This window comes from Suncus etruscus, chromosome 5 (assembly GCF_024139225.1).
Source record: "Suncus etruscus isolate mSunEtr1 chromosome 5, mSunEtr1.pri.cur, whole genome shotgun sequence".
Classification (NCBI taxonomy): Eukaryota; Metazoa; Chordata; class Mammalia; order Eulipotyphla; family Soricidae; genus Suncus; species Suncus etruscus.
In genome coordinates, this window is record NC_064852.1 from 48989263 (window position 1) to 49002258 (window position 12996).

Consider the following 12996-nt stretch of genomic DNA (forward strand, 5'->3'; position numbering starts at 1 on the left):
AAAGATCTAAGAATTACCATCTTTCTCTGAGAAAAAAGAATTTTTAGGGCCAGATTTTAAAGCAAGTAGGATATCTGCCTTGCACAAAACTCAACCTGGTTTCATCTCCTGCATCCCTATGGTCCTCTAATTCCTTAGCAGAGTCAGGAATGACCCCTGAGCACCACCAGGTATAACCCCCAAACAAAACAAATAAAAAGATCTTTTAAATATGGTACACGTTGATTGCTTTTAAAGCATGAGTAGATCTGGAAAGATAGTAACATAAGGCACTTGCCTTACACATAGTTGACCCTGGTTCAATATCTGGCGTTTCTTATGCTCTCCCAAGTATTGCCAGGAATTATTCTTCAGTGCAGGGCCAAGAGTAAACCTTGAGCATATCCCAGAGGGGCACAAAAACCAAAAGAAAAAATAAATATATACACACAGCCTGAGTAAATTAGTTTTAATTATGTATATTTTATGTGCTTGTATATATTTTTATTGAAGTAACTATGTTATGACATCTTATAAATTTCAAGTGTGCATTATTAAAAAGCAACATGTATTCTGTATATTCTTATTTGCTTATTCTCCAAATAGCCTCAATGGCATCATATATGTTATCTCACACACCACTTTGCCTTTAGATTAAAAAGTCATCTGCGATGGAGCAGAAACATATTACAGCTGGTAGGGCAGTTACCTTGCATATGGCTAACCTGGGTTCAATCTTTAGAACTCTATATGGTCCCTGGAGCCTTTTCAGGAGAGATTCCTAAGTGCAGAGCCAGCAATAATCATGAACGTCACTAGATCTAGTCTCCAAAAATTTTTTTTCTAGGATAGTACAATGGATAAAGTGTTTACCTTGCATGTAGCTAAACTATATTCACTCTCCAACACCCCAAGTCTGCCAAGAGTAAGTCCTGAGCACTACCAAGTGTGCTGCCCCCTCCCCCAAAGAAAAGTACTCCCCTGGTTTCTAAGATATAATTCAAACTCTTTAGGTTTGCATAGAAGTTGGTTTTTATTTTTAGAATTTTGGGCCACAACTGGCAATGCTTCTGGCACTGTGCTCAGAAATTATTCCCAGCAAGCTCAGGGGGCAATAGAGGATGCTGGAGTTCAGTTGCCTACCCACTGTACTATCTCTCCAGTCCTATAAGTTTGCATAGAAAACATGTCGGGCACCACTCTAAGATCATTCACTTTCACCTCACAAACCCCTGTTTCCTGCTAAACCCTTCTTCCCTAGAACTACCTAAGAATTCCCTATTCTCTAAAGACTCAGCCATTTCAGGCACTGAAGGTCAGCAGCATGTTTTCCAGAACTTGAAACATTTTAGCACTGACAAGACTATCTCAAATGCTAGTTTTGTTTAAGGATATTTATTTGGTTTAAGAGTTAATATGAAACTATTTTATTGTAAATAGCTACCAAGTTTCATGTCATTATAGGCAACTTTTATCTTCTGCAGTATGATTTATGTACTCATCTCCCTTTGATCTCAAGGTCATAAGTATCTCTGAAGGTTGACTATATAGCTTATATCATCATTTATTGGGAGAAATTTCAGAGACTACCCTAACTCTTTTCCAGGAGCTAAACATTAGCTTTATTCATGATGTATAAACAACAGTTAGCAGGCTTGGATCTTAATCCAGATTCTGATAAATATGACCTTGATACACCAATACAGTTTAATTTCTCTGATTCCCCTTTTGAATATTAAGACTATATTCTATGCATAATGGTGTTAGAACAAGGCTCCTGAACTTACTCATGTTTTGAATGTGGTACTGATAAAATAAATATCTTTCTTTCAATTTCTAGATTATAATTATTTTATTTTAATTATTCAGTAATCAGATGACATAAAATTAATAAATAATATTAATTTTTTAAAACTTCCAACATAATTTTGGAATTCTTTCTTTTTCATTATTTATACAGTTGCTTGGTATTACATGATATAATCAAATAATCATTTATTTAACCTTATTCCTTTGCTGAAAGCCATCACAAAGGCTTCTAATTAATCTAAGAGGCGATGTTGAAATGAAGATCCTGCTAAGGTTGGAGTGAAGATCCTGCTATGTTTCTTATCCATCTTTAATTCCATGACACAGACTTTGTCTTCACTATAAATTGACTATGAGGGATTAAAAGCATATGTAGTCCAGTGTATGCAAGGTATAAGTCCTTTTGAGTTAAGAGCTAGTGAATAGAGACAAAGCATTTTCATTTCAATCCTATGTGAAATATAAAAAATGAACCTGAATCTGTGGGCAATGTTCCCTCAAGAAAGCATATAGTAGCATTGTTGGGTGTAATAGCGTGAAAGTTTGAATTGCATTGTCTTGCAAGCTTGTGTCAGAGATACAAATCTCTGGTGTCCCAAGTCGAAGTTCAGCACTCTGATCCCCAGTACTATAGGCAGTTCCAGCTGCACCATAGTTTGTTGTGTATAAGCACCACAAAAAATTATATGAGGACTTAAAGCAATAATATAGTGGGTAGGATGATTGTCTTGCATGGAGTCAATCCGGGTATAATCCTAACTTTCCTTATGGTCCCCTGAGAACTTCCAGGAGTAATTCCTGAATACAGAGCCAGGAGTAACTCCTGAACATCACTAGGTGTGACCCCCCCCCAAAAAAAAAGAAGACATAACCCACCACTCCCCGCTATGAGCACCTCAACTGAGGGAAATGTTTGCAACATGGTTAGGAAGTGTGATCTCTGAGGAAGTATATAATACCACAGTGATCTCAGGAAGTACTGCAAACAAGAGTTAGTTTTCTCAAATAACTTCAATTCCAGTGAACACTTGTGTAAACATCACAACTAAAGGATGCAAACCTCTGTGAGCACCAGGGTTAAGTGTTTGAGAAATGCAACCTTGTGTCTGACCCCTAGCAAATACCTCTACTCCAGTTGTAAGAGCTTGGTCATACACAGGAGGGAAAGAAGGACAGAAGGAATCCTCTTCTGGATGTCTGCCTTCCTAGACCCACAACATCTCCACAATGAAGCCTCATTCCCTTAATTTCTTCCATGGTAACATTGAACCCTCATTAAATCAGAGAACACCAATAGCAGACTGGTTTCCCCTTGAAGATAAGACTGTGTACACTGTCCACAGATTAGGGACAATGCTTGTCATCTTTATGGGAACTTGAGAAAGGGAAAATAAGAAATGAATTCATCCATCTCATTAAATGTCATATTAAAATGAAATTAATAGACATCTAGCTATAATTGTAATTATTCACATGTAAATAAACACAGAGGAGTATCAGTTGTTATTTGACTCAAGTAAATATTAATTTCCAGACCTTTTCTGGACTGTTTTAGTTTGTTTTTATTTGGAGCTACACTCCTCAGTGTTGGAGGTTACTCTCTGTGAAGACCTATGGGTGACTCCTGCAGTGCTGGGGTACTAAGTGGTGCTGGGATTCAGGCATGGATTCTGCATGCAAACCATATGCTCCAGCCCTTTAAATCCATCTCCTTGATCTCTTAAATTACTATTTGCTAAATGAGAACTCTGGGAAATTACTTACTTTAGAGACATGGAAAAAGGGTATGGCCATTGAATGTGACCAAGCTGAGCAGAGTTTATGTTTACTTCCTAAACCACAAACTTAAAATACTCACATAATTTCACTTTCCTGAGTTTTATAGTTTGTTATTTCTACTGTTTATTCTTCTCCCACTGAGCATGCCTGTCTTTTCCATAATCACCCCCACTTGATCTAGATCGGCTGTTTTTAAGAATAGGGGTGAAGTTGGGAACCTACAGGTGCTACGAGGCCAAGGGCCTGACTAGAAATTCTTAGTCAACCAAGCTACTGTTCAGTGTAAGAACCAAAAATGTAGTGCTCCTTAGACCCTGTGGTGTCAGGGATTGAACCTCCATTATACATACTAGGCATGTATCCTAACCACTGTACTATCTCCTAACCCCTGCTTTCAACATTTTTTTTTTTTTTTAGTTTTTGGGTCACACCCGGCAGTGCTCAGGGGTTATTCCTGGCTCTACATTTAGAAATCACTCCTGGAAGGCTCAGGGACCATATGGGATACTGGGATTCAAACCACCTCCTTCTTCATGCAAGGCAAATGCCCTACCTCTATGCTATCTCTCTGGCCCCCTGCTTTCAACATTTTTTATACTCTCATACCTATAAAAATTATTAGTTGTAGCCCACTATGGAAGGATTTAAATCATTATTTATAATAAGAATATTTTTGTCAATATTTATAGCTATACTGCTACACAATGCAGATTTACCATGCACTAAGTAGCAATAGCTTTTTCACATGCCGGCAGAAAATTTAATGAAATGGCTATTGAAAATTATTGTTTGACTACAATCAGTTACATACCAAATTTAAATTCTCTGGTCCTTTGGATATACTGGGATACAATTCCATTATTTCTCACTTGCTTGATTTCCAAATTAGAGCTTTTTAACCCAGTTAACCATCTCCATACCTCTGAGAGTATCCAATCAATCAAGTAATCTCATCCTATATCCTCATAACTGCTCTTTCAAGGAGTGACTAGACTGGAATAAGCCTGTAAAGTCACCATGCAAAGATGACAATGCCATTTAAGTTAAACATCAGGCTACAGTATACCCATAAAGCTGACTTTATTCCAAGATTTTAGTATCATTGGTGGCACTAAAGAAGCATCAGAGAAACAAACATACTGGGAACAAAGGGGAAGCTACTTGGAAGCAAAAGTAGGAATTAAGTAGCAAAGAGTGCTCTCACTTTAGCAGCACATATACTAAAATTAAATAACAAAGAGTTAATGGTGAAAGCTGTTCCAAAATGACTCTCAGTCAATAGGAAATGCTCTAACATTGGTGCAGAGGGACTATTACCAGATAGACTGTCCAAGTACTTTGCACAAAAGGAGAGCTACATTTGTGCTATTATAAAACATAAGTTTACAATGGTAATTATTGCATGTTACTTTTAATCTCTCTTCTCTCTCTATTTTCTCTCTCTCTCTCTTACTTTCACACTCAGCTGAGCTGTGTTCAGTGATTACTCCTGACTCTGCTCTTAGGGGTCACTTCTGGTGCCCGCAGAGGAACATATGTGCTAGGGGCCAAACCCAGGTCAGCTGTGTGCAAGGCAAGTGCCCTACTAGCTGTACTACCATTCTGGCCCTTGATCATATTTTTCAAATTTCGAATGGTTTAGGGAAGGTACAACCATATTGTTTGTTTGGTCCAGTACTCAAGGGCTTACCCCTGACAGTGATTAGAGATCATTCCTGGTGGTGTTTCTGGGACAATATATAGTGCCAGATATTGAACTAGTGTCAGTTGCAAGCAAAATAAACACTTTACCCCTATACCATCTCTCTACTCCCTAAAACCACATTTTTATTAACTATGACCTATTTTACCCACCAACCAAGAAAAGTTTTTTTCTCTCTCAAAACTTTAAAGATATGTGGCTTGGAGAAACTTGTGTTATAACTAGATATTATAGTGTTGCTGAAATGTACAAGGCTCTGAAACTGAACTAATTAAAAATATTTTTAGAGCCAGCATAATACCATAGTGGGCACAGTAGGTAGGGAGTTCGCCTTGCAAGCGACCAACCTGGATTCTATCCCTGGCATTCCATATGCTCCCTGAGCCTGCCACAATTGATTTCTGAAAGCAGAGCCAGGAGTAGCCCTTAGCACTGCCTGGGGTGGCCTGAAAGCAAACAAAAAATTTAATTAAAACATCATGAATTACAAAGTTATTCATGATTAATTTTCAGGTATGCAATGTTCCAACACTAGTGTCCACTTCCCTTTACCAATGCCCATAGTTGCCCTCATGCCCCTTAGCCAGCCTCTATGGAAAGCACTTTTTTCCTTTTCCTGTTTTATCTTTTTTTCTTTCTAGACAGTGATTTACAAAACTGTTGATGATAGTGTGTCATACTTATCATTTTATGTCTTTATGTCTTTTCAGTATCCAGTCTTTGTTTTAAGGACTGAGAGGCATCACTTCCCTCTATCCATATACTAGTGATTCCATCCCTTACTTTTCACTCCTCTCCACACAGTGGCAAGGACCACATCTTAGGAAGTTGATGAATTTACTTATTGACCACAACAAAGCAATGACTGTAAAGGACCCCCAAAAGGGGGGTAAAGAAAGTCCTATATTAGAAAACTGAAGATTCATCACACTGTGCACATTATTTGTTTTAAATTTTTTATATATAAGTTTAACAATATTTTGGAAAAACATTGCATCACTAACAGGGCCATGTTGAAAATCAGTGCTTAACTTCAAGTGTCTTATGCCTTAATTAACTTACTGCAAAAAAGGCATTACGAATTTTTTTTAATATTTCAACCAACCTTTTACATTTTAAATCACTGCTGAATCTGCACCAAATTACACAATCTTCTTCTTAACAGAAAACTGTCTGTGACAGACGGAATAAATGAAATTTACTTTCCAAGTAAGAATTTTAAAATGTAGATGATCACTCAATATCCTTCATTTTGCTTGCCAATGCAAATGAGTCAGAGGGTTTGCCCCAGACACTGAGTTAATTGTGTAACTGCAGTGGAGATTGCCATTGGAGAATGCTTGGTGACCTCAGAGTTGAAAAAACTATTTAAAAGATGTAAAAACCAGATGTTACAGTCTCGTTTCAGCCCTTTCTCTGAGAGTTTATCCAGCGCAGCCTTGTTTCTCTACAACTGAGAAATGATCCTCTTAATTTACTTATTTGTCTTGCTGTGGGAAGAGGCTCACGGATGGGGAATCAAAGATGGGATTTTTCATAACTCCATATGGCTTGGTAAGAAACTTCACTCATGTGGTTTTGGTTGGAATTTTCACTTCTTTGGAGATGTGAATCAATACTGTAAATGTTTCTGTTCTGTTCAAGTTGGATGTTTTCCAAAAGCTGATGAAATTAGATGTCACTGGAAGGCATATAACGTTTTCAAAAAGGTGTTCATTGCTTTTAAAATGTAAAAGTGGCTGTTTATAAGGTGAACTGTTCAACAGAAAAAGAGACTAATATCCATATTTGACATCAAACCATTTAATTGCTTTTTAATTCACATATGCAATGTTAGTGGGGAGTTTCTTTAACAAAATTAATATTATGATGTTATTTTGCATATTTCAATGTCTTTAGTGTCAGCTTCAGAATCTAGTTGGGAAATTGGAATGTACAATAATTTTTATAATCATTGGCTTATACAATCTCTTATTGTATGTCTTGGTTTTTCCCTAAATATCTTTTGACTCGTCACAAATGAGCTTGTAATGCAGGGGGAAAAAATGGAAAAGAATTCTATTTCTGGGTGCATCTTGACCAATTTGACTCCTTTGTTTGTGCTATTATAAAATATCTTTCTAAACTTTTTGTCAGATATGTAGTTTCTTTTGTTGTTGCTTTTAAATCTCATGAATAACTTAGGCCTAACTGTAAATAATTCACAGTAGATCTGACTGTAGACCCCAAAAAAAGCTACCTAGAGATATCCGCCAAACACCTGGTATAGTTCTCTTAAAAATGCTTTAATTCTTATCAGATAATTATTATTGCTTTATGTTCATTGTCACAGTGAAAAACTTTTGAACCACTCAAAAAATAAAATTAATTCTTATATAAAATAAAGAGAAAGTAAAATTGACCTAGTTCTGGGTTTCATGTCGGCTAGGCAACACTCAGTTGTAGGATATTTTCCCTTCAGTGAGTTTCTTTCTGTTAATAAACTGCAGTCATGAGGATTTCATTAAAAGCTCTACTTACAATGCACAGTCCTGCTGTCTCTTTTTTCAGGCTGAGCTAGTGAACTAGTTTCATGAGAAACAGTACAACACATTTGGTCAAGATGGTATGTGGGATTTACTAGAGGAAAGAAAATTCACTGCCTCCCAGCAGATCTAGGAATTCGTTAGAAATAGAGGAAAGCTAGTTAAGAACTTAAACCCATATGAATAAATTCTAAAATGTTGTCAAACTTTCGAATGATCAAGTAATTTGAACCAACTAGTAGTTTCTGTTTGATTGGTTTGGTTTTTGATAATTTTTAATTTTATAGATTTAGAATGTAAAGAGTTTCTTTAAGTTCTGTAGTTCTGGGGTCAAACCCAGACAAATTTCTACTGTCTTGCATCTGCAGCACTGGAGCCGTCAGCTTTTTAAATGCTGTTGTGCATGTGTATAATATAATATTATGTTATGTTGCATATTATATAGTATTATATATAAAAACCTGAACAAAAGTTTTGTGCATGGGATTGAGTGAACTTAAATACATGCTAATTGTATGCTGTGAATCTGAGGTTCAAATAAATGCAAATTTCTTCAATCTGGAACAAATTATTGGCCAGGCAGCCTAGCACAAATTGTTTACAGTTGGTTAGGTCAATACAGTATTAGAAAGTACTTAGGGAGAAAAGAGAATTGAATTAGAAAGCAAGAATCTACTAGCAAGTATAGAGAACAATCCACTTCAAATGCTTGTTCTCATTTCCACCCTGATCAAATGAGAAGGCTGAAGTAAAGAACCTGTGAGGTATCTTTTTAACTTTTAAGTTAAAAAGTTATACTGTAAGTCATTAAATTGTAAGTTTTATAAAGAAGGCACTTAAGGATAAGAAACTTTAATGAAATTACATTGATTATGGAAATCAAAATTATACAAATGATTCTGTTTTTGTTTTGTTTTGGGCCACACCTGGCAATGCTCTGCAATTAGTAATCACCCTTGATGGTGTTCAGGGAACCATATGGTGTGCAGGGGATTGAATCCTAGTCTGTTTTGTACAAGCACCTTACCCACTGTACTATTTCTCTGGCCTCTATTTTTTTTTTTGTTTTGTTTAACTTAATTCCATTTTTATATAGGCACTGTGAATTCCAGTAATGTTCTTAACAGTTTCAGGTATATAATATTGCTATGCCATACCCACCAGCAGAGTGCCAGCATCCCTCCATCACTCACTCTCTAGGTGACTTTTCACTGTCCTTCCACTTGGCAAACTCGATTCTATGGTCAAACTCTCAGATTCTGTTACCTCTGGAAGTTTTTCAGTTTTTCTTTCTTCTTTCTTTCTTTCTTTCTTTCTTTCTTTCTTTCTTTCTTTCTTTCTTTCTTTCTTTCTTTCTTTCTTTCTTTCTTTCTTTCTTTCTTTCTTCTTTCTCTTTCTTTCTTTCTTTTTCTCTTTCTTTTTCTTTTTTCTTCTTTCTTTCTCTTTCTTTTCTTTCCTTTCTACTTTCTTCCTTTTCTTTTCTACTTTCTTCTTTCTTTCCTTCTTCCTTTCTTCTCTTTTCTTTTTTCTTTTTCTTTTTCTCTTTCTTTCCTTCTTTCTTCCTTTTTTCTCTTTTTCTTTCTTTTTCCCTTTTACTTTCTTCTTTCTCTTTCTTTCTTTCTTTTTCTTCTTTCTTTCTTTCTTTCCTCCTTTCTTTCTTTCTCTTTCTTTCTTTCTTTCTTCTTTCTCTTTCTTTCTACATGAGAGAGATCATTCTGTTTCTACCCCTCTTTGATTTAGTTCATTCAGCATGATACCCTCTAGTTCTATTCACATGGAACTGTTTTTTCTTATAACTGAATAGGATTACAATTTGTATATATACAACTACTTCTTTATCCACTTACCTTTCTTGGACACCTGAGTTGTTTCTAGAACTTTGCTATAGCAAGGAGCATTAGTAGCACTGCAATGAACATTGGTTCTTATACATCTATTGAAATTAGCTTTTGAGCTCTTGGAATAGATGCTAAGTTGAATTGTGGAGTTATGTAGAAGTTCGTCTTCATATTTTTAAAAATAATATCTTTATTTAAGCACCATAATTACAAACATGTTTGTAGTTGGGTTTCAGTCATAAAAAGGACACTCCCCTCCACCAGAACAACACTCCCACCACCAATGCCCCCTATCTCCCTTCTCCCCCACCCTCTATTTGTATTCAAGATAGTCATTCTACTTTTCTCACTTACTGCACTCATCACTCTTTGTGGTAAGCTTCATATCGTGGACAGTCAAGTCTTCATTTTTGGACCAGTCTCTATTTCAAAGAGGCCAAAACAGACAACAGTTCCTCCAATGGCAAATAAGGGTGCCTTTTTCTTGTATTTCTATCAATACTGCTTATTTCTAGTCTTTTGTGATATGCCAGTCTCACTGATAGGAGACAATTTCTCTCTCTTTTTTACTTTCATTTCCCTGAGAAATGATTAAAAGCACATTTGCATATACATATTGGCCATCTTAATATCTTCTTTGAGGAAGTGCCCATTCAAGAACTCTCCATATTTTTATGGAATTGTGCTATTTTGTTTGTTATTATTGCTAAGTCATATTATTAAGTTTATAAAGTGAGTGCTATATGTCTTGGAGATTAGCCCTTTGTCAGATGTGTAGCAAATTAATATTTTCTGTACCTCTGAAGTCAATATCATGGAGAGTCTGTCCATGTGTGTCTCAATATATTTTATGTATTCTTGTTTGATATTGGATCTTTAGTACATTTTTGTTTTTCTTCTCAGAAGTGTTTAAGTGGCCCAGGGCCACTCCCAGTAAATAGGGGGTTCAGTACGAGGGCTTGAGAATGTAGCATTGAGGTGAGGAGACCACCTCAGGAGCCTCCAGGGCCATACTCAGTGATGCTAAAGTCATGTGCTACTCAAGCTCCTACTGAATACCCTAACTATAGTATGCAGGTACCCTAATTATATTTATCTCTCCATCCCAAGCACTATGAATTAACATTTGTGTAAGGTGTGTGCAAGTTTATTCATTTCAGTCTTTGTCTTATGAATCTGGAAAAGGAGAAAGAAAATATAACTTTAGCTAAGATTTTTATTTATTTGCTTTGGGCAATTGTGATAGTGTTCAATTCTACTCATGGGCTGACATTCACTACTGGCAGGATTAGAGCCTGGTCTCCTGCATGTAAAATATGAGCTCTAGTCCTTTAAACTATCTCTTTGTCCCTGAATTTATTTGTGTGCATACAAACTGGGTTTTTTGTTTGTTTGTTTTGCTTTACTTTGGGTCTAGATACAACAGCTCACAAAGGAAAATTCCTGCATTCTAGGGTCACTCCCAATTCAAGACTGGGGAATGAATTGCAGTCTTGGAGTGATCACTCCACTCAAAACCAACATGGCTGTGGAATCAGGAGTAGAAACCAGAGACAACATGAAGCTGTCACTACTTGCTAAAAGAAAAAAGAATCATTAAACACATATTTCAATTTTAATGAATTAGTTAAGGAAAAACATAAAGTATCAATAATAGAAGTCAAAGTTTAGGTCATGAGTCTTTACCATATGAAGGACACTTGGGCAGTAGGTGATTTTCAAGAAAATAACCTTAATCAAAGTCCTGTGTGAAAATATTAGATTTTGGTAATATAATGTATGAGAAGTAGTCCTTAAAAAAATTTTTTAAGGGGGACAACATCAAATTGCTTCTTTCACTGAACTGTGTCCATATAAGCTTGGGAACAGAACAAGGAGTGTGATTTCCAGTGTTAGATTCACATTTGGCTATAGGCCAAGGAATATATGTTCACATTGGAAATGGCATTAGTGATGGCTGAGTCCATAGGTAGAGGTTCAAAGTATTAAATATAATCTGACACACTAAATAAAACTATTTGAGTTCATGTTACAATCATTGTTCTGAGAATCCTTTTCCATTGTTCCTTTGGCAAAATTACTTTAGACCCAAACAATCTATCTAAACATAATGCAATAAATCATAATAATATCCAATAAAAGCAACTCATTTTGACTTAAAACTATCTAAAATATTTTGTTATATGTGAACTAAAAAGACTAATCAAATAAAACCAATTAAAAACTTAGATTCTTTTTATCTCTGTAGTAGTTGAAACTGGTTCCCCTTCTCAATGCAATATTTGCTTTTAATTCCTTCAACTTTTCTCACTCTTTCATTTTTTTTAACCAAATTTTCAATTATATTGCATTAGTCATTTCCCATAACTGGGTATTTTGACTTTTTTTCCTCCATAGTCAAACCACTTGATGGTTAAATTTTTACTGGTTTCTTTTACCTTCACCTCCTTTGTTCCTCATTGTTTATTTTTTATGTAACATTTTAAAAGCCAAAAAAAAATTTTAAGCAGACATTATCACCTTTGTATAATATAGAAATACAGTGCTTTATTAAACATTAGATCAGCCAATTTGTCCAGAAACATAACTTGATTTCAAGCTTTTATATTCCTAGATTTGTTTAAAATCCCCCTCATTTCCTTTTTGAAAACTTTCTAACAATGGAAACAACCTGGCAACCCATCCAGGAAAACCTTTCACAGAAATAATCACTGATGCAATCTTTCATCTAGACCACACGTTTTCCTTGTTCACAAAAACTGATTTTTGGAGACTCATAACAATTTATGAATTCACAGAAAGAGCCGCGGGCGTGTACCACAGAGAAGCAAGGTCTGGCAAGTACAAGCTCACCTATGCAGAGGCGAAGACGGTGTGTCAATATGAAGGTGGTCGCCTTGCCACCTACAAACAGCTAGAAGCTGCCAGAAAAATTGGTAATTAATTTGAAAATAAATTTTTTAATTCCTTGTGAATCATTGGCAGGGAAAATCCATTTGTATTGTAATCATTTACATCACTTTTCTTCCTAAATCTTTCCTAATAGTTGCCTAAAATCCCATTTGCCTTTGACTTCTCTTTCTTGCCAAGTGCTTGACTTGGGGAAAGTACGAGCAACTTAACTGAGTCACAATCCATCACGGACTAATAAAATAAGTCAAAGAAAAATGAATGCTTTATCCTCTCAATGTTATTGAAATTTCTCATCATTTTGTTACTCTCTCCTTGATTTTTTTAAAATATGGCATTTTCCAGCTGTTAATTGATATTAGTATGGTGATACTTTCAAGAAAAAAAATCCACTAACAGTAGATTTTTTTAATTTGGTGGTTTATAAAATTGTTTCTTTTTTGTTTTTTTGAGT

The 12996-nt window shown here is 35.6% G+C and overlaps 1 protein-coding gene across 1 annotated transcript in view; it reads left to right on the forward strand.

Annotated features, from left to right (window-relative positions):
• The first annotated feature begins 6665 nt into the window (after positions 1–6665).
• Positions 6666–12996, forward strand: part of TNFAIP6 (TNF alpha induced protein 6) — a 32475-nt gene continuing 26144 nt past the window's right edge. The window contains exons 1-2 of the mRNA XM_049773041.1: positions 6666–6823; positions 12431–12568. Of these exons, the coding sequence (XP_049628998.1) occupies positions 6730–6823; positions 12431–12568 (232 nt within the window). The 5' untranslated portion in view covers positions 6666–6729. The remainder of the gene's footprint in view (positions 6824–12430; positions 12569–12996) is intronic.